Genomic DNA, 18,362 nt, shown 5'->3' with positions numbered 1-18,362 from the left:
TGGAAGTTGTATTGATGGCTTCGAACGCTAGGCCAACGGCAATGGCTCTCGCTGTTGCTCCGTGTGCCCAGGTTCGAATCCTGGCCGGGCTCTGCCGAATTTCTAATTTTTCAAGTTTTTTGTCTGTTAGGGTGAGATCATTAAATTTTACAATTTTTGTTTGTTTCTCTTTCGAGACGAGCTAAATGATCGGAGATGCAAATGGAAAAGGAAAGCCAAAGATAGCAACACACACCAAACACTATGGGACGCGTTTCGTTTTTGGTTAGAAGACTTTTCAACCATATTAGGTGTGATGGCTTCAAGGAGTATATATCGTTGTAATACTTCTTTTGGCCGAGAAGGCCAAAGAAATATATTAAATATATTAAAATTAAAAAAATAAATAAATCTCTAGTGATTTATCGTATTACAGTTTAAACTTTAACCTTTGTAAGATTATATCGTTTCTATGCTCTCTGCTGACAAAGCCGACCAAGCGATAAAAATATATTGTCGTAGTTGTTGGCCAAGATAAGATAAACCAAAACAGAAACGTCTATTCCAACCAGATGATTTATCATTGTATTCTCAGTAAATAAACCTTTGCAAGAATTAATGAATCAAATTAATCGAACCGTTTCACATGAAATACTTACATGTGATCTGTGATCTTTCTTCTCATATCCATAAATTTCTTTTTATCTTAACCACCATTCATTTCTTTTTCATCGAATTCAAATTCATGTGAAATTTTCTTAAATGTTCTTATTTCATTTAGTGAGTTTTTTTTTTATTATCATCAATTAATGTATAAACGTTGTGTTCTCTGTTCTCCTTCGATTAAAATATTAGAATACATTTAAATTACAATACAATGTTATCTTATAACCCTATTTTCAAGAGCGCTGAATCTAAACAAAATCAAATAAAAAGCTACACAAATTGAATTGCGGACACATAGACTAAAGCAAATCTCTCCATCTCATGAGGAGGTGTAAAAACTGATGTGAGAAACTACTTTTATAACTGCACACAATTATCCAGGGATGCTCAATATCAAAAGCTATGTATATATATTTATAAAGGAGATTCCTCGCAGCCGAGAAAAGGAAATCCAAATAGTATACCACAAATTTAAAAGAAATTCGATATGATGTGATGATGGAATACTATCTGTAAAATATGTGTCTAGCGCTCCAAGCCCTTGATTATTGATTGATTACCTTGAAGACATATGCAGTATTGTTATCATTACTTGTATATGAGGGTAGGATAGATAGCCTTAATAGAAAAATAAAACTTTGTTTACAAAGGGACCTGGACAAAGGTCTTTTAGATGTTGCTTCTTCTTTCTCTTGTTTCGTGTAGCAATTTAACCATAGGTGCCATAGATGTGAGGAGTTTAGTTAGCCCATGCCAATAATTGTTTCATAACAGGATCATCTGAGAATGAAAAAATTAAAACAAAAATAATGGTTAGTAGTTGGTTAATAAATGTTGTTTGTTATTTATTTTCATGTCAAATTTGACAAATACTACCGAAAAGACCACTATGTCATGGGTCAGTTGCCCCCCATGATCGAAAGCAATCATGCAAGTGTCTCGAGAGTTGTAGGTTGTTTCAGATAATTATTGTTTAAGGCTTTCTTTTAACTAACGTTTGGCTTATGAATTACAGGATTTTGGTTAATCTAATAATTTTTTATCAAAAAAAGGGTACAATTCAACAAAAAATTCAATTTTACCAATAATATTTATATTGTTAAAAACTATTGCAGCAAATTTGCAAATTTTGCCCATGAACATTCCACTAAGGAACAGGGGCAAACTTCTCACATATCAATGAGTGCAGTCAGAATTTGTTGAACAAAATTTCAGAAATTTGATGAATATTTAAGTTCGAGGTCAATGCTGTTTGTTTTTATACCCACCATAGGATGGAAGTATACTTATCTAGTCAATCTGTTTTTAACACCTTGAAATATTGATCTGCGACCCCATATGTATATATATTCTGGATCCTCTCGACATTCTGATTCAATCTAGCCATGTCCGTCCGTCAGTCCGTCTGTCGAATCACAATAGCGTCTAAAGCTACCCGCTTGAAATTTTGCAGATACTTAATATTGATGTAGGTCGATGGGGATTGCTATATCAGAATTCGATATAGCTCCCATATAAACCGATCTCCCGATTTGACATCTTGAGCCCTGGAAGCTGCAATTTTTGTCCGATATGGGTGAAAATTTGCATGTAGCGTTCTGTTATGTGCCAAGTGCGGTCCAAATCGGTCTAAAACCTGGTATAGCTTCCATATAAACCGATCACCGGATTTGACTTTTTAGGTCCCTGGAAGCCCCAATTTTCATGAGGTCCAAATCGGTCTATAATCTGCGCCTTGTAGGGGTTCAAGAAGCAAAATCTTGAGATAGGTTTATATGGAAGCTGTATCAAGCTATTGATCGATTCAGACCATATTAGACAAGTATGTTGAAAGACATGAGAGAAGCCGTGGAACAAAATTTCTGCCAAATCGGATAAGAATTGCGCCCTCTAGAGGCTCAAGAAGTCAAGATCCCAGATCGGTTTATATAGCAGCTATATCAGGTTATGCACTAATTTGCGCCACAGTTGGCGCAATTATTGGAAGTAATACCAAAACACCACGTGCAAAACTTCAGTCAAATCGGACGAGAATTGGGCCCACTAGAGGCTCAAGAATTCAAGGTCCTAGATCGGTTTATATGGAAGCTATATCAGGTTATGCACCGATTTGCGCCACACTTGGCGCAACCATTGGAAGTAATACCAAAACACCACGTGCAAAACTTCAGTCAAATCGGACGAGAATTGGGCCCACTAGAGGCTCAAGAATTCAAGACCCAAGATCGGATTATAGGGTAGCTATATCAAAACATGGACCGATTTGGCCCATTTACAATCCCAACTGACATACACTAATAAAAAGTATTTGTGCAAAATTTCCTGCCTGCTTTCGACAGACAGACGGACGGATGGACGGACAAGAATAAGAATATATATACTGTATGGGGTCTCAGACGCATATTTCGAGGTGTTACAAACAGAATGACGAAATTAGTATAACCCCATCCTATGGTGGAGGGTATACAAATTGCATATTCAATAAAAAAATGATTGAACATTTTTGAAATTGCCAATTAATGTTTTAATTGAAATTTTTAATTATAAACGACCCAATTAAAAAAATAATTGAAATTTCCGAGACAACCAATTAATTTTTCAATTTGATTAATAAAAAATTTAATTGAAAATATGCACGATTTCGCACCCACGACTTCGATGCAATATGGTTCACATACGTAAATCTCCCGGAATTTGAGGTTTATGTTTGGTTCCATAATCATTCCTTAGAAACAAGCATCTACGGGGTTTTTCCAAAAATGCAGCAGAAAATATTGTTTCCCTTATTATAAAAGAAAGAGTAGCTAGGCGGGTTCATGTCTAGCTATCGGCATAGACAAATAGTGGTTAATATATCGTTTTTCAGTAAATTTTTGATTTGCATACATTGGGGGAGGGAAATGAACCCAACCGAAAAACATTCATCTGGAATATGTTGTAATGAGTTCGATGGTAATGAAGCCGTTATACCATTAGTATGCATCTTTTGATCATAAATAAGATTAGAATTGCTTCTAGAAATTTTAGAAAGCCAGTCGAATAATGTTTTTAGGTAAGTTTTATCTTCTATATATAGAAGGTATTTATCAAAAATTTGAGCGGCTAGCCTTTTTAAAAACGAACAGTCATAACAGTGCTGAATTCAATGAATTGGTGAATGAATCGAGTGATAAAAAGAAAAAAACACCATTATTTTTTCTATCACATATTGTATAAATTTTTTTTTCAGATTCAACTAAAAAAAATTGATTGAATCAATTATGTTGTTATTGAAAATTTAAAAAATTTCAATCACGAAAATATGTTTAGAATTAGATAGGAAAAGCTGAAACAATCAAGTTTTTAATTGAAAATGACAAAAATTTTAATTACGATTGCAATTGAAAAATAGCTTAGATTAAATTAAAAAAATGATTGAACCAATTAATTTTTTATTGAAAATTGTATTTAGGCAATCACGATCGTAATTGAAAGAATTTGGATTCAATTAAGGAATGACCGATTTAATTAAATTCTTAATTGAAAAAATTTTTGTGTTATTTTTTCTGTGTAGAAAGAGTTGAGCTTTCTAATTTTCAGAAATTTGACTAACGAAAGTTTTTGGAACCATCTTCATTTGAATATTTGTGCTTTGTCAATCCCAAGGCAGCCGATTTTACGTACCGGATTGACCCGATGAAGTCCTTCATCGGCGAGGGCTGCCGCTTCAGTGTATAACAGACTGCTACAACAACAACAGCAACATTTGTGCTTTGTAAAATTGCTGACCTTTGATGGGGCAAATATTTTTTTAAAAACTATTATTTAACTATTATCGTACGTCTACATTATACCCGTAATGCGATACTTCTTATCTATTTAAGGCTAGAACATTTCTTAAACAGCTATATTTTTTGGTAATTTCAAACCACTTGCCGTTGATTGTCAATTTATTGATCATCCTGAAAATCATAAGCAAAAACGGTGAGTCATTCGTCGCTTATATGGTCTCGCAGTCAATAAACAACCATCAAAATTCACCATTGCTTAAGTTAAAAACGTATCAGCAACCCTAAATTGTCCAAGGCGCTGGGCCTTTACACTGATGCAAAACAATCTGCAAGCACCGGAAGTCAAGTCCCTCGTCTAAGCTATTACATGTTTCTGGGCACTCTTACAGTTATCTTTGTCTGGAAAATTTACACTATTGAAGCCATTATTAAACCATCTCCCTAATAAACCAGTTGCTTGATACTCCTCTTGGTTCATTTTCATATTCTGTGCATCAATATGGATCTCAAAATCACACAAAATGATGACTGCTATGTACGCCATTACTGCACATATTAGCCAAGTTATCAACCAGCTCAAACGGTGCCAAACGATGGTCCTCGTTGTTCTTGACCTATCGATTTGCCCACGAACACGCCATTTAGGACAGTGGGGATGCATTTGTCACACCAATGTTTGCTTTCCGATTCTTGATATAGCTAATAGCGGAATAGAATGCCACTTTTCAGGTTCCAATGGCAAATCGCTAAATGATAGTTACTTGGTGGAAAAGTTTCACATGGCTAACGTTGGCGCTTCCATTAGGACTGACTATAAATCATTGTTTACTCAAAACCTATTTCTTCCCATAGGCTAACATACCATTTATGACTAATTCATTTAGCCGAAACTTAAGACACTTCACTTCAACTTACCATCTTCTGCCTCTGCGGCTGTGGTGGCTGTGGTAGTTGAAACAGGAGCTTTTTTCTTTTCTTTGGCTTTTTCGGCAACATCTTCGTCCGGAATTTCGGGAAATGTGGTAGCGGGTTCGGGCACACCAATGATTTCTCTATCGAAGTTCTCTTGTTCTAATTCGTCTAATTCACGTTCCAAGTCTTCGTCATCGATGTCAGCACCGAAGGCAACTGGATTTGAGATAGCATCGGAAATTTCACGAGCCACATCTTGTTGTTCGGCAATATCATCCATCATATCATGGACCTTATCAACATCCCTATGGGAAAAAAACCAAAGACATACATTGAATGCTTATAATCAGCAGTTCCATTTAAAGCACATTTGGTCTTACATATTTTGATGGGCCGCCTTGAGAGCATCGGCAGCATTTTTCATAGTTGTCAAGACGGCAGTATTCGTGTTGGCACTTTCCAATGCCTCACGTTGCATTTCAATGGTTGACAGCGTGCCATCGATTTGTTGCAATTGCTTCTCCAAACGTTTCTTTTTCTTTAAAGCTTGTAAGGCCACTGTAAAACATGGCATGTTCAAAATATATATTAGTTAAGATTGCAAAAACCAACAAAATGAAAAATTAGGCAAGTTAAATTTTGTATGGGTGAATTTTGAGAAATGAACACAAAAAACAAAACAAAAGCCGTGGGACAATAAAAATGGATAATTAAATGATCGTTGGGCAGGCAATAAACATTTCAAATCATGTAACATTTGCGCAGACCGAGCACCTTCAAAACACCATGAGTTTCAACCTCCTCCATTCATATTCGTTCCTGGCCAAGATATTTTCTTTCATTAACAGAAGGTTCCATAACTATCATAATTTGTACTCGGGAAAATATCCCATGGGAATATAAACCAGATAAATAATCAAGAAAAATTAAGATTGTTAATTAAGAAAAAATTGGCCAATCATAGAATCGAATCATTCTCAAATGTTGGAAAAATGTTATTATGTAGCTAAAGTGTATCAACTAGTATCATTACGTTCTTTTTGTGTGCACACACATATATGTATATAGTATATATGCATGGTAAGCCAGGGGGTACACCGAACATGACCGAACAGCAGCGTTATCAGGAAGATGTTTGTTTTAAACAGGGGGAGCGACCGACCGAGCCCATGCATAGACAAGAAACAAACGAAAGAAATAAATGAGATCTCATTTCGAAAAATAAATCTATTGCCCAAAGTCTCCTCTTGCTTGTAGCAAAAACAAACAGCCCATATAATGACTCATTATAGTAACAATAACAACAGCGGTGACAACAGCATCAGCCTTACTATCACCACCACCACACCACGAGTCATCTGTAATGCGGAAAGACAGCGCTAGCCAATGGCGCCCTCCTCTTATTGCCTGGATTCTTCTTCCAACATAACTTGGAACTTACCTCTTTTGTTTTTAGATGCATTTTTTCTAGCTGTATTCAATTCCTCTTCAATTTTTGATTCTAGAAATTCCTGCTTTTTGACCAGCATATTTTCTGTCTCACGCAATTTCTGTATAGCCTCGCCTGTGGTGGGAGCCTGCTCCTTTTTGCCGCCAAACATTTTGCCAAAGAAACTCATCTTGCAAACCTTTGCTTTTGTTACCCTAAATAGTAATGAAGTTTTTGTGTAACTCGGATTTTAATGCAGTTTTTTATTGCGTACAATTATATTTTTCTTTAATTTTTGTAGCAGTGCGTCATCGACTATGACATTTGCTCAAGGTTGCCACAATTCAGGAAAGAAAGAAAACAGCTGACAAAAGCATTTGGGGTTGGTGCTCTATTCGGCTTTCAACGTGAACAACCGTCAAGCTCGTTAAAAAAAATTCAAATGAAAAATGTGTTAAATATTAAAATGCTTTCTTTTGGGCTAATGCAGGATTCACTAATAGAAGGTTAGGTCACATGCAAAACACAAAGTGGATAGGCCCCATAAACATCATTAAGGTTGTCAAATCTGACGATTGAAAATGTCATCATATAGGAGAAAACGTAAACAAAGAATGAATGTAAAAAGAGAACAAGTTGACATCCTCAATGCCAAGTACTGCCAAATATTAAAAAAAAAGTATATCGGCTGATCGCTTGGCTTAACCTTATTCAGTGAATCCTGGGGCTAATGAGTAATTCAACACAATTAATCCAAGTGTATTATGATGGCAGGATTGTGTTAGGTTAGGTTGAAAGGGGGTGCGATGATATAGCTCCTCGCAATGACAATGCTCCTCGTCAAGCTCCTGTAGGTGAGCAAGTTCGTTCTGGTCCAAAGTACCGATAGCAGCGGGAACAAAGTGGCCAACTGTTATTTAAAGGCGCCAAAAACTCACTTTGTCATATCGAGCATCATAGGCACTCAGTATTTGTACAAGTGCCGGCGCCACCCAAGCTCGCAGTTAAGCTTCTCGTGATTTGCTATCAAGGCCACACAGTTCGGATCTCAATGTTCCAGCCTGTGTGGTGCTCACAGCTATCTCTTGCCGGGCCATCATGTTGTTGAAGCAGTGTGTTGTACACTGAGGCGGCAGCCCTTGCCGATTAAGAAATGTAAAAAAAATGTAAAACCGGATGCCATGGTCAATCCCAGGATTCACTAATAGAAGGTTAGGTCACATGCAAAAACACAAAGTGGATAAGCCCCATAAACATCATTAAGGATGTCAAATCTGACGATTGAAAATGTCATCATATAGGAGAAAACGTAAACAAAGAATGAATGTAAAAAGAGAACAAGTTGACATACTCAATGCCAAGTACTGCCAAATATTAAAAAAAAGTATATCGGCTGATCGCTTGGCTTAACCTTATTCAGTGAATCCTGGGTCAATCCCATGGCATCCGGTTTTAATCATCTTCCCCACATGCCCTACACATGCTTGCAGGATCGATTTTGCAAAAGTGAAGCACACGGACCACATTCACACGGTAGTTATTCACCGCATCTGCATGTTTTCAAGACCCAGAAGGTATTGATTATACAGCATGTAGTTACGTCATCGCTCGGGTAGGATCTTTGTCTCCTAATGGAAGTGGTTCACGTGAGAACTGAGGGGACAGCCCTTCGCAGTTCGAAGGGCGGTATTCTGACAGATCTGTTTATTATTCCACTGCATGTCACAAAGCTGAGGGGACCACACTGCATAACTAACCACAGACCGGCCAATTGCTTTGTATGTTGTCAACAAGGTTTCTTTGTATGCACCCCAAGTGCTGCCGGCAAGTGACTTGAGGCCCTTTTTTCTGCTTTTGACTTTATCGCAATATGCTGTGTCATGCGAGAAGAATTTGAGAGAGCTGTCAAATGTGACATCAAGTATTTTGTCACTCCGTCGACCATAACTTTTAGCTCCCTACGCACCTCATGCGTGTATGTAGTGAACAATGTGGTTAAAGATTTTGTGGGGGATATCTTCGGATTTATTGCAGCGAAATATGAGGCAAGTTCACTGAGGTAGACGTTCAACCTATCGCAGATGTCAATAAGGGGTGGGGACCTGATGCCATGATCGCACATTCGATATGATACGATCACTCTGCCGTCTGGAGGCGGTGGAATGGTAGAGGAGGATAGGTATAGGTTAAACAGTGCCGGAGATATCATCCCGCCTGTTTCACTCTACGGTGTTTCTATTTCTTATCCCTCAATTCCATAAATGACTGGCGACCACGCAGATAATTCGCGACACCGCGTTTCAGGCCTGGCTGGATGACGTATTGGCGATGTCCTCAAAGAGTTTGGCATGGTTTACCGTGTCAAATGCCTTCGATAGGTCCAGTGCCACGAGGACCGTCCTATCATATGACCTGGGCTGATTGAAGCCACGATAATTGTTTGAGGAGATGGCATGTAAAGTATTTGTTGTGCTATGTAGTCTCCGAAATACATGCTGATACTCGGCGAATGGAAATTCACCAGGCGTCGGTCTGTACGAGTCGCGGGATCACTCTGCCCATCCTTCAGACATCAGGTACTATAACTGTATTCAAAGGTAGGTTGACGGTTGTAAGGTACTGGGCTCTAGGTAGATCCAGATTCTTCAGCATTAGTGTAGAGATTCCCTTGGGCCAAACGCCTTGATCGACTTGCCGTCCTTCTGCTCGGTGACCACGAACCCTGCCACTTTCGGAATGCAAAATAAATTGACGGTTGAACAACCTGGCGCATCTCTTCGCGGTAGACCACTGCTTGTCTAAAACGGTACCTAAGTTACATTGCTTCTAGTTTTCCAGCCACAAATTCCGCGCATGTTCGAAATTTCTTTGAAAAAAATTAGAATCAATTTACAACAAAACTTAAAATTCTCGATGAAGACAAATTCAATAAAACGCAGTCAAATCGTAAAGGGATTGAAATCAAAGAACCATCAAGTATCAAAAGGCCAAATTTTGGCAAAAAAAATCGTCAAAAATATATAAAATTGTCGAGTCTGGCAGCCCTGATGCAGGGCCTCATGTCGAAATAAATGAAACACCCTGTGTCGAAATAAATGCAACACGCTGTTATTTGAATGCCACCATCTTATACAATTGTTGATGTTACAACTGACAGCTTGAAGCATTGTTTACATTTTTTATTCTTTCCCCTTTCATATGAATATAGTAATGAAATATTAAAATAATGGCCAATCGAACAGTGAAAGAAGCCAAAAATATACATGGAACGAATCCACAGTACCTCATCGAGAAGATTATACGCTCCCGTATTTACGATTCGAAATACTGGAAGGAACAATGTTTTGCTCTCACCGCTGAGCTTTTAGTGGACAAAGCCATGGAACTGCGCTATATTGGTGGAGTGTTTGGCGGCAATATAAAGCCGACACAATTCCTATGTTTAACTTTGAAAATGCTACAAATCCAACCGGAAAAGGACATTGTGGTGGAATTTATTAAAAATGAAGAGTTCAAATATGTGCGAGCATTGGGAGCATTTTATTTACGCCTCACTGGCAGCTCATTGGACTGCTACAAATATTTGGAGCCATTGTATATAGACAATCGCAAATTGCGTCGCCAAAACCGGTTGGGACACTTTGAAATTGTCTACATGGATGAATTTATTGATGAATTGCTACGTAGCGATCGTGTGTGTGACATTATAATGCCCCGCCTGCAAAAACGTGCTGTGCTGGAGGAGAACAATGAGTTGGAACCGAAAGTTTCCGCTTTGGATGAGGATTTGGATGAAGAAGTTATGAGCGATGAGGAAGCACCACCACCCGCTGAACAAGATGCAAAACCACAATCATCGAGAAAATTGCGCAAAGAACGTTCCAAATCTTTATCCTCTTCTCCTGAACGTAGAGATGGTCCTGGACAAAGCAACCGTTCGCGTGACTACTACGAAAGTCTGGATGAATATCAACGAGAACGTGATAGGCGGGAGCGAAGAGATAAAGAAAGAAGAAGAGATGATAGGGATAGAAGAGGAGGTGGTGATACTGGTGGCCGCTATGATGACCGCGATTACGAGAGAGATCGTGAGAAAGACCGTCGTCGTTACGACTATCGTGATGATCGTAGGGCCGGAGGGGGAGGCCATGAAAGAGATCGTCGCGATCGTAGGTACTAAAAAGTAATCTTAAGTTAATGCGACTTTTTTTTATTAAACAAAATCTAATGTATAATACAAAATAAAATTTAAACATTATTTTTAATTATATATTGGGTTGCCCAAAAAGTAATTGCGGATTTTTCATATAGTTGGCGTTGACAATTTTTTTCACAGCTTGTGACTCTGTAATTGCATTCTTTCTTCTGTCAGTTATCAGCGTTACTTTCACCTTGCTTTAGAAAAAAAGTGTAAAAAAGTATATTTGCTTAAAGTTCATTCTAAGTTTTATTAAAAATGCATTTAATTTCTTTTAAAAAATCCACAATTACTTTTTGGGCAACCCAATAGTTTTTGTCATGCATTTGTTGTCATACATGTTGTTGGCTGTACTTTAGAACTTTATCACAGAATGAAATTTAGGCATTTTCCGAGGAAATATTGAAGGGTCATTGATAACATTGTTGAGGCAGTTGATTAACGTCGACAAAGAATAATGAATGTACAATAAAATAACAGGAATACGTGACCATCATCATTTGGATTGGATTAAAAACTTTCATAATATTTATTTATAACTTCTGAATGAACACGTTAAATAAAAAAAAACAAAAATCTAACATTTAACATTATTTTTTTTTTGTTTTTGTTGCTGTAGCCACATTTTGATGCGGAGGTGGTGATCCTTGTCAAGCTCCTGTAGATGAACAAGCTCTTTCTGGTCCGATCGCCGCGGAAACAGGTGGCCTTTGGTTATTGAAAGGCGCATATAACTCGCCTTGTCATATCGCATCATCATAGGCTCTCAGTATTTGTGCAAGAGCCGGTGCCGCCCGGGCTTTCACTGAGACTTCCCGCTCGATAACGCTGATTGGCGAGATATTGGCGCCTTCAAATAACCAATGGCCACACTGTTGCCGCGGCGATAGGTTCTTTAAACCGAAACGAGCTTGCTCACCTCACCTCACAATGAAAATGTAACTACAACAACAACTGATTATATTTTATTACTATCGAAAAATTTCTTAACGTTTAATAGATTCCTTAACGAGCGATAAAGTGCACTATTAACGCATTTATATAGATGCATTCGTCATTGCTAACAATTGAATAAGAATTCCGTGAATAATGTTATTAACTTTCAAGGGTTTTGACCGTAATTTAGCTGATTAGACAAATATGTATTATCACAGCAATCCTAGGGCAGCGGGTTGTACGTACTGGATAGGGGCTGCCGCCTCATTGTACACCACACTGCTACAACAACACAGCTTATTGAACATTATAGAATTCATCGATTTATTGCAGTTAACACCTCTATAAGCGCAATCATCTTTGCTATTTAAAAACAAGTAAGAGCGTACTAAGTTCGGCCGGGACGAATCTTATATACCCTCCACCATGGGTCGAATTCGTCGAGTTCTATGGGCGGTATCTCTTTTTAGGCAAACAATAATATATTGTTATGCTATTGGAGCATTATCAAATTATAGTCCGGTTCGGATCATAAATGATTGCTGAACATTGTAGAAGTCATTGTGTAATATTTCAGTTCATTCGGATAAGAATTGGCCTTGTAGGAGCTCATGAAACAAAATCGGGAGATAGGTTTATATGGAAGCCATATCAAGCTTAAGATCGATTCAGCCCTTATTAGACACGTATGTTAAAGGTCATAAGAGAAGCCGTTGTACAAATTTCTGCCAATTCTGGGCCCCTCTAGAGGCTCAAGAAGTCAAGATCCCAGATCGGTTTATATGGGAGCTATATCAATTTATGTGCCGATTTGCGCCATACTTCGCACAGTTATTAAAAGTCATAACAAAATACCTCATGCAAAATTTCAGCCAAATCGGATGAGAATTGCGCGTTCTATTGGCTCAAGAAGTCAAGTTCCATGATCGGTTTATATGACAGCTATACCACATTATGAATCGATTTGAATCATACTTAACATAGTTGTTGAAAGTGATACGAAAACACTACGTGCAAAATTTCAGTCAAATCGAACGAGAATTGCGCCCTCTAGAGGCTCAAGAAGTCAAGACTAAAGATCGCATTATATGGCAGCCATATCAATACATGGACCGATTTGGCCCATTTACAATCCCAACCGACCTACACCAATTAAAAATATTTGTGCAAAATTTCAAGCGGCTAGCTTTACTCCTTCGAAAGTTAGCGTGCTTTCGACAGACAGACGGACGGACGGACAGGCGGACGGAGATGGCTAGATCGACTTAAAATGACATGACGATCGAGAATATATATACTTTATGGGGTCTCAGACGCATATTTCGAGGTGTTACAAACAGAATGACGAAATTAGTATACCCCCATCCTATGGTGGAGGGTATAATAAATCCGTGCATTTTTTTTCTTTATTAAGGGGTTTGACCATAATTTGCTTGCTTAGCGATAATATTTTTTCGCAAGAAAATTTTTGATTAGAAGCAACTTCGATGGTTTTTAATATTCACCTCTTAACCCCGACGGGGAGAGAAATACATAAAAATAGATCTGTCTTAGAGTGGACACTTCGTCCTGAATGCGGATGTCGAATTCGTGCCATTGTAGCCTATGACTCTGAACCCGTTCAAATCCTGGCGAGAATATCGGACAAAGCGGTGTTTATTCCTTCCTAATGTTGGCGACATTTGGGAGGTGCAATACAATGCATGCTCATTTAAAAATTTTTCCGCAAAGAGGTGTCGCACTGCGGGACGCCGTTCGAACTCGGCTATAAAAAAGGTCCCTTATCATTGAGTTTAAACTTGAATCGGAAAGCTTGTGTGAGAATTTGCGCCTTCTCGGTTCCTGGTGGTAATGTTATTCCCTAGGGTAATGTTCTCACTAGAGGAGGGATGGCATCTCAGACATTTCGACTCAAATATGGATATCAAATTCGTGCTGCACTTCCAAATCCCTTTCATTTGAGTCCCATATTGTTGCCGGTGCTGTCTGACGTCTCACAGAGACATTTGGTTTGGATTAAAAACGTTCATCATAGTTTACTTATGACTTCTGAATATAGGGGAGCTGTATCAGGCTATAGACCGATTCAGACCATATTTGATACGAATGTTGAATTTCATGGGAGAATCGGCTATACAAAATTTCAGCCAAATCTGATGGGAATTGCGCCCTCTAGAGGCTCAAGAAGTCAATATCCCATATCAGTTTATATTATAGCTATTTCAGACCGATATAGACCGATTTTAACCATACTAAGCACAGCTGTTGGAAATCAAAACGAAACACATCATGCAAAATTTCCTCCAAATCTGGTAAGAATTGCGCATTCTAGAGGCTCAAGAAGTCAAGACCCCAGATCGGTTTATATGGCAGCTATGTCAGGTTATAGACCGATTTCAATCATACTTAGCACAGTTGTTGGAAATCATAACAAAACACCTTTTGGAAAATTTCAGCCAAATCGGATAAGATTTGCGCCCTAGTGGCCCAAGAAGTCGAGATCCAAGATCTGTTTATATGGCAGCTTTTTTTATCAAAACATGGACCGATATGGCCCATTTACAATTTCAACTGACCTACAAAATAAATTTAGTTGAAGGGCACATTTTTATTCTGCATACCAAACATCTGTCGAACCACCAAAACTTAAATGGAAATGCAATGGAACCGAACAAGAATGATCGAAGACCGGTTTACATGGGAGCTATATCAGTTTAAAGACTGGTTTGGACTGTATTTGGCACAGTTAGTAACAGAACACTACACGCCAAATCGGACATAATTTGCGGCTTGTAAAGGTTCAAGAAATCAAATCGGGGGATTGGTTTGTATGGGAGCTATATCAGGTTATAGACCGATTTGAACCGTACTTGGCACAATTGTAGAAATTCATAACAGAACACTATGTGAGAAATTTGAGCCAAATCGGACAAAAATTCCGGGGCTCAAGAAGTCAAATCGGAAGATAGCTTTATATGGGAACTATATCTAAATCTGAACCGATATTGCCCATTTGCTATACCCAATGACCTAAATCAGTATTAAGTATCTGTTCAAAATTTCATGCGGTTAGCTTTACGCGTTCGACCGCTGTCGTGATTTCGACAGACGGACGGACATGGCTAGATCGACTCAGAATGTCGAGACGATCAAGAATGTATATACTTTTTGGGGTCTTAGACGAATATTTTGAGGTATTACCAACGGAATGACAAAATTAGTATAACCTCATCCTATGGTGGCGGGTATAAAATAAACGTTTCCTTGATGATCGTTGTTTAGACTTTGGCTTCCACCCGGCCTGTAGGAATGCAATCCAGTAATTGACCATTCCAAAGAGGGACAATCAAAACAACAACAAAAGAGAATAAAAAAAAAACTTGCGCATAGCAGACCACACGGCTAACATTGTTGTCGCTGGTCTGCCGAACGGTGTGCCCAAGTTAATCCCAATTCCTCCTGTCGCAGGAAGACACCAGAAGTGGGCAGTGTAGCGTGGTCACGTGGCCGTCACGCAGACGTAGAGACCTCTATATGGGGATCTCCACGCCAATTTTTTTCCCTTGTGTGACACATCGCGGACCTAAGGGTGCCCTGCATCACATGGAGTGGTATAATGCACTTTTAATACATGTCTGTGGATGCATTCGTAATTACTAACAATTGAATAAGACCTAAGAAACAATTGAATAATAAATATTTTATGTGTAGTTGTTATACATGCTGAATAATGTGATTGTTAATCGGCCACTTGTTGCTTATAATTTATAATAAATAAAAAATGTGAATGAAACCCGTGAATCATGTTATTTGGAACGTTACGTGGCTTCAAAATTATCAAATTATTGTTCAAAATTATCAAATCTAACCATTTATTGGTGCATTCGTTTTTACTATATAAAAACAAATCCGTGAATAATTTTCTTCATAAAGGGCTTTCACCATAATTTTCTTGATTAGCGGTAATACTTTTTCGTAAGAAAATGTGTAATTGGAAGCAACTCAGGGTTGTTTTTATACCCTCCACTATAGGATGGGGGTATGCGAATTTCGTCATTCTGTTTGTAACTCCTCGAAATATTCATCTCAGACCCCATAATGTATATATATTCTTGATCGTCATGATATTTTATGTCTATCTAGTCATGTCCGTCCATCTGTCTGTCGAAAGCACGCGAACTTTGGAAGGTGTAAAGCTAGTCGCTTGAAATTTTGCACAAATACTTTTTATAGGTGTGGGTCGGACCATATCGGTCCACGTTTTGATATAGCTGCCATATAAACCGATCTTGGATCTAGACTTGTTGAGCCACTGCAGGGCGCAATTCCTATCCGATTTGGCTGAAATTTTGCACGACGTATTTCGTTATGACTTTCAACACCAAGTATGGTGCAAATCGGTCCATAGCCTGATATAGCTGTCATATAAACCGATCTGGGGTTTTGACTTCTTGAGCCACTAGAGGACGCAATTCTTATCTGATTGGGCTGAAATTATACATGAGGTGTTTTGTTATGATTTCCAACAATTGTGCCAAGTATGCGTGAAATCTGTGCATAATCTGATTCAGCTGTTATATAAACCGATATGGGGTCTTGACTTCTTCAGCCTTTAGAAAGCGCAAATCCTATCCGATTTTGTTGAAATTTTGCATGACTTGTTTCGTTATGACTTTCAATAACTGTGCAAAAGATTGTAATATAAACCGATCTGGGATCTTGACTTCTTGAGCCTCTGTAGGGCGCAATTATTATCTGATTTGGGTGAAATTTTGTACAACGCCTCCCATCTCTCCCATGACCTTCAACATACGTGTCAAATATGGTCTGAATCGGTCTATAACCTCATACAGCTCCCCTATAAAACGATCTCCATATTTTACTTTATGAGCCCCTAGAGGGCGCAATTCTTATTCGATATGGCAGAAATTTTACACAATGACTTCTGCTATGGTCCGGCTATCGGACCATAACTTGATATAGCTCCAATAGCATAGCAATTCTTTTCTTTTCTTATATCCTTTTCTTTGTTTGCCTAAAAAGAGTCACCGGAAAAAGAACTCGACAAATCTGATCCATGGTGGAGGGTATATAAGATTCGGCCCAGCCGAACTTAGCAGGCTTTTACTTGTTAATATTAACGCCTTCATGCCGAAACGGGAGAAAAAACAGAGATGTCTTAAAGAAATTCTAGCTCGAGTTAGGAAGGAGATGGGTGTCGATTTAGCCTGGTTGGTTCGATTCCCACAAAAGGCTTTGGTCTGACGTAACTGTGTTATATAAACCGACAATGGAACGATTTTGTTGTTGTAGAAGTGTGTTGTACACTGAGGCGGGAGCCCTTGCCGATGAAGGACTCCATGGGGTCAATCCGGTACTTACAACCGGCAGTCAAGAAGTCTGTTTAAAGAATAGCAATTTTACCTAACAGAGCCAAGGAAAGAAATATTCCAATGCGAGTTTCATTGACATAGAGTCGACGCATGAAACTAGTTAAATAAAATTAAACAAGCGAGGCTGTCATCTGAGGTGGAGAACAGCCACATACCGAACAAAAGTTACCGATGCATCCCACCCCAAAACGATAGTTTGGTTTGGTTTATGAGCTGGTGACATAATCGGTCCATATTTCTTCTAAGGCGACATTGATATAACCTTACCATCAAAGACAGTGGTGGTAATCCTTATTAAAACCTAATTTAACCTTATTATTTGAACCAGATTTTTTAAAAGTAAATGCCAATTTGTCGACTCCGATAAGTTTTTGAATATATGTATTACTCGTAATAATGCAAATTTAAATGTCCCATTACTTTGAATGACTTGTCAAAAATGGAAATTTCCAAAATTTTGAATCATTTGTTTAATTGTATAAATTAAGATTTAATTGAAAATTTTAATAAAAAATTGTCAATTACCTTTTTCAAAATTCCGATTGGTATTCTAATTATCATGATTGAGCCCAATTACATAGGGGCGCGCCCAACGAAAAATTTTCCCCACTATGTTGTTGTTGTTGTAGCCATATTGCATGCGGAGGTGGCGATTCTCGTCAAGCTCCTGTAGGTGAGCAGGCTCGTTCCGGTCCTAAGCCCGATCGGCGCGGAAACAGTTTGGCCATTGGATATTTAAAGGCGGCAATAACTCGCCTTGTCATATCGAGCATCATAGGCACTCAGTATTTGTGCAAGAGCCGGTGCCGCTCGATATCTCACTGCGACTCTCCGCTCAATACCGCTGATTGTCTGCGACTGCCGTTGCAGCTACTCCGTTTGGAGCATTTCATTATCTGCAACCTGTAGACCGGTAGCTCGCAGCTAAGCTTCTCGTGACAGCAATAAACACCACACAGATCGGACCTCCTGCCTGTGTGGTGCTCACAGCTATCCCGACACACCCTTATGGTAACCCAAATTTGGTATAAAATTTTGGGTTGAAAAACCTGGGGGAAAGCCCCACCCAAAAAAAAAAA

The 18,362-nt window shown here is 38.6% G+C and overlaps 2 protein-coding genes across 3 annotated transcripts; one reads left to right on the top strand and one right to left on the bottom strand.

Annotated features, from left to right (window-relative positions):
• Nucleotides 1–732: 732 nt before the first annotated feature.
• On the bottom strand, nt 733–7,113 carry LOC106091052 (charged multivesicular body protein 4b). Of its 2 annotated transcripts, XM_059370198.1 has the most exons (5): nt 7,031–7,113; nt 6,769–6,971; nt 5,708–5,885; nt 5,331–5,632; nt 733–1,425 (listed from the first exon to the last, which is right to left on the bottom strand). In XM_059370198.1, the coding sequence occupies exons 2-5, from the start codon at nt 6,944–6,946 to the stop codon at nt 1,385–1,387; spliced, it is 699 nt and encodes a 232-aa protein (XP_059226181.1). In that variant the 5' UTR covers nt 6,947–6,971; nt 7,031–7,113; the 3' UTR covers nt 733–1,384. The 2 variants fall into 2 exon arrangements, with proteins under 2 accessions (XP_059226181.1, XP_013112911.2); XM_013257457.2 differs by having other exon boundaries at nt 6,769–7,087.
• A 2,621-nt stretch (nt 7,114–9,734) lies between these two features.
• Nucleotides 9,735–11,542, top strand: LOC106091042 (pre-mRNA-splicing factor 38). The gene has a single exon (XM_013257443.2). The coding sequence runs from the start codon at nt 9,983–9,985 to the stop codon at nt 10,934–10,936; it is 954 nt and encodes a 317-aa protein (XP_013112897.2). The 5' UTR covers nt 9,735–9,982; the 3' UTR covers nt 10,937–11,542.
• Nucleotides 11,543–18,362: the final 6,820 nt, after the last annotated feature.

Source organism: Stomoxys calcitrans, chromosome 5 (assembly GCF_963082655.1).
Source record: "Stomoxys calcitrans chromosome 5, idStoCalc2.1, whole genome shotgun sequence".
NCBI lineage: Eukaryota > Metazoa > Arthropoda > Insecta > Diptera > Muscidae > Stomoxys > Stomoxys calcitrans.
This window is presented reverse-complemented; position numbering and strand designations above follow the sequence as displayed.

Coding starts and splice junctions, on each gene's coding strand:
- LOC106091052 (XM_059370198.1), bottom strand. CDS start 6,946: ATGAGTTTCTTTGGCAAAATGTTTGGCGGCAAAAAGGAGCAGGCTCCC. Junction 5,886..6,768: donor TGCATCTAAAAACAAAAGAG/GTAAGTTCCAAG, acceptor CATGTTTTACAG/TGGCCTTACAAGCTTTAAAG. Junction 5,633..5,707: donor AAGGCGGCCCATCAAAATAT/GTAAGACCAAAT, acceptor TTTTTCCCATAG/GGATGTTGATAAGGTCCATG.
- LOC106091042 (XM_013257443.2), top strand. CDS start 9,983: ATGGCCAATCGAACAGTGAAAGAAGCCAAAAATATACATGGAACGAAT.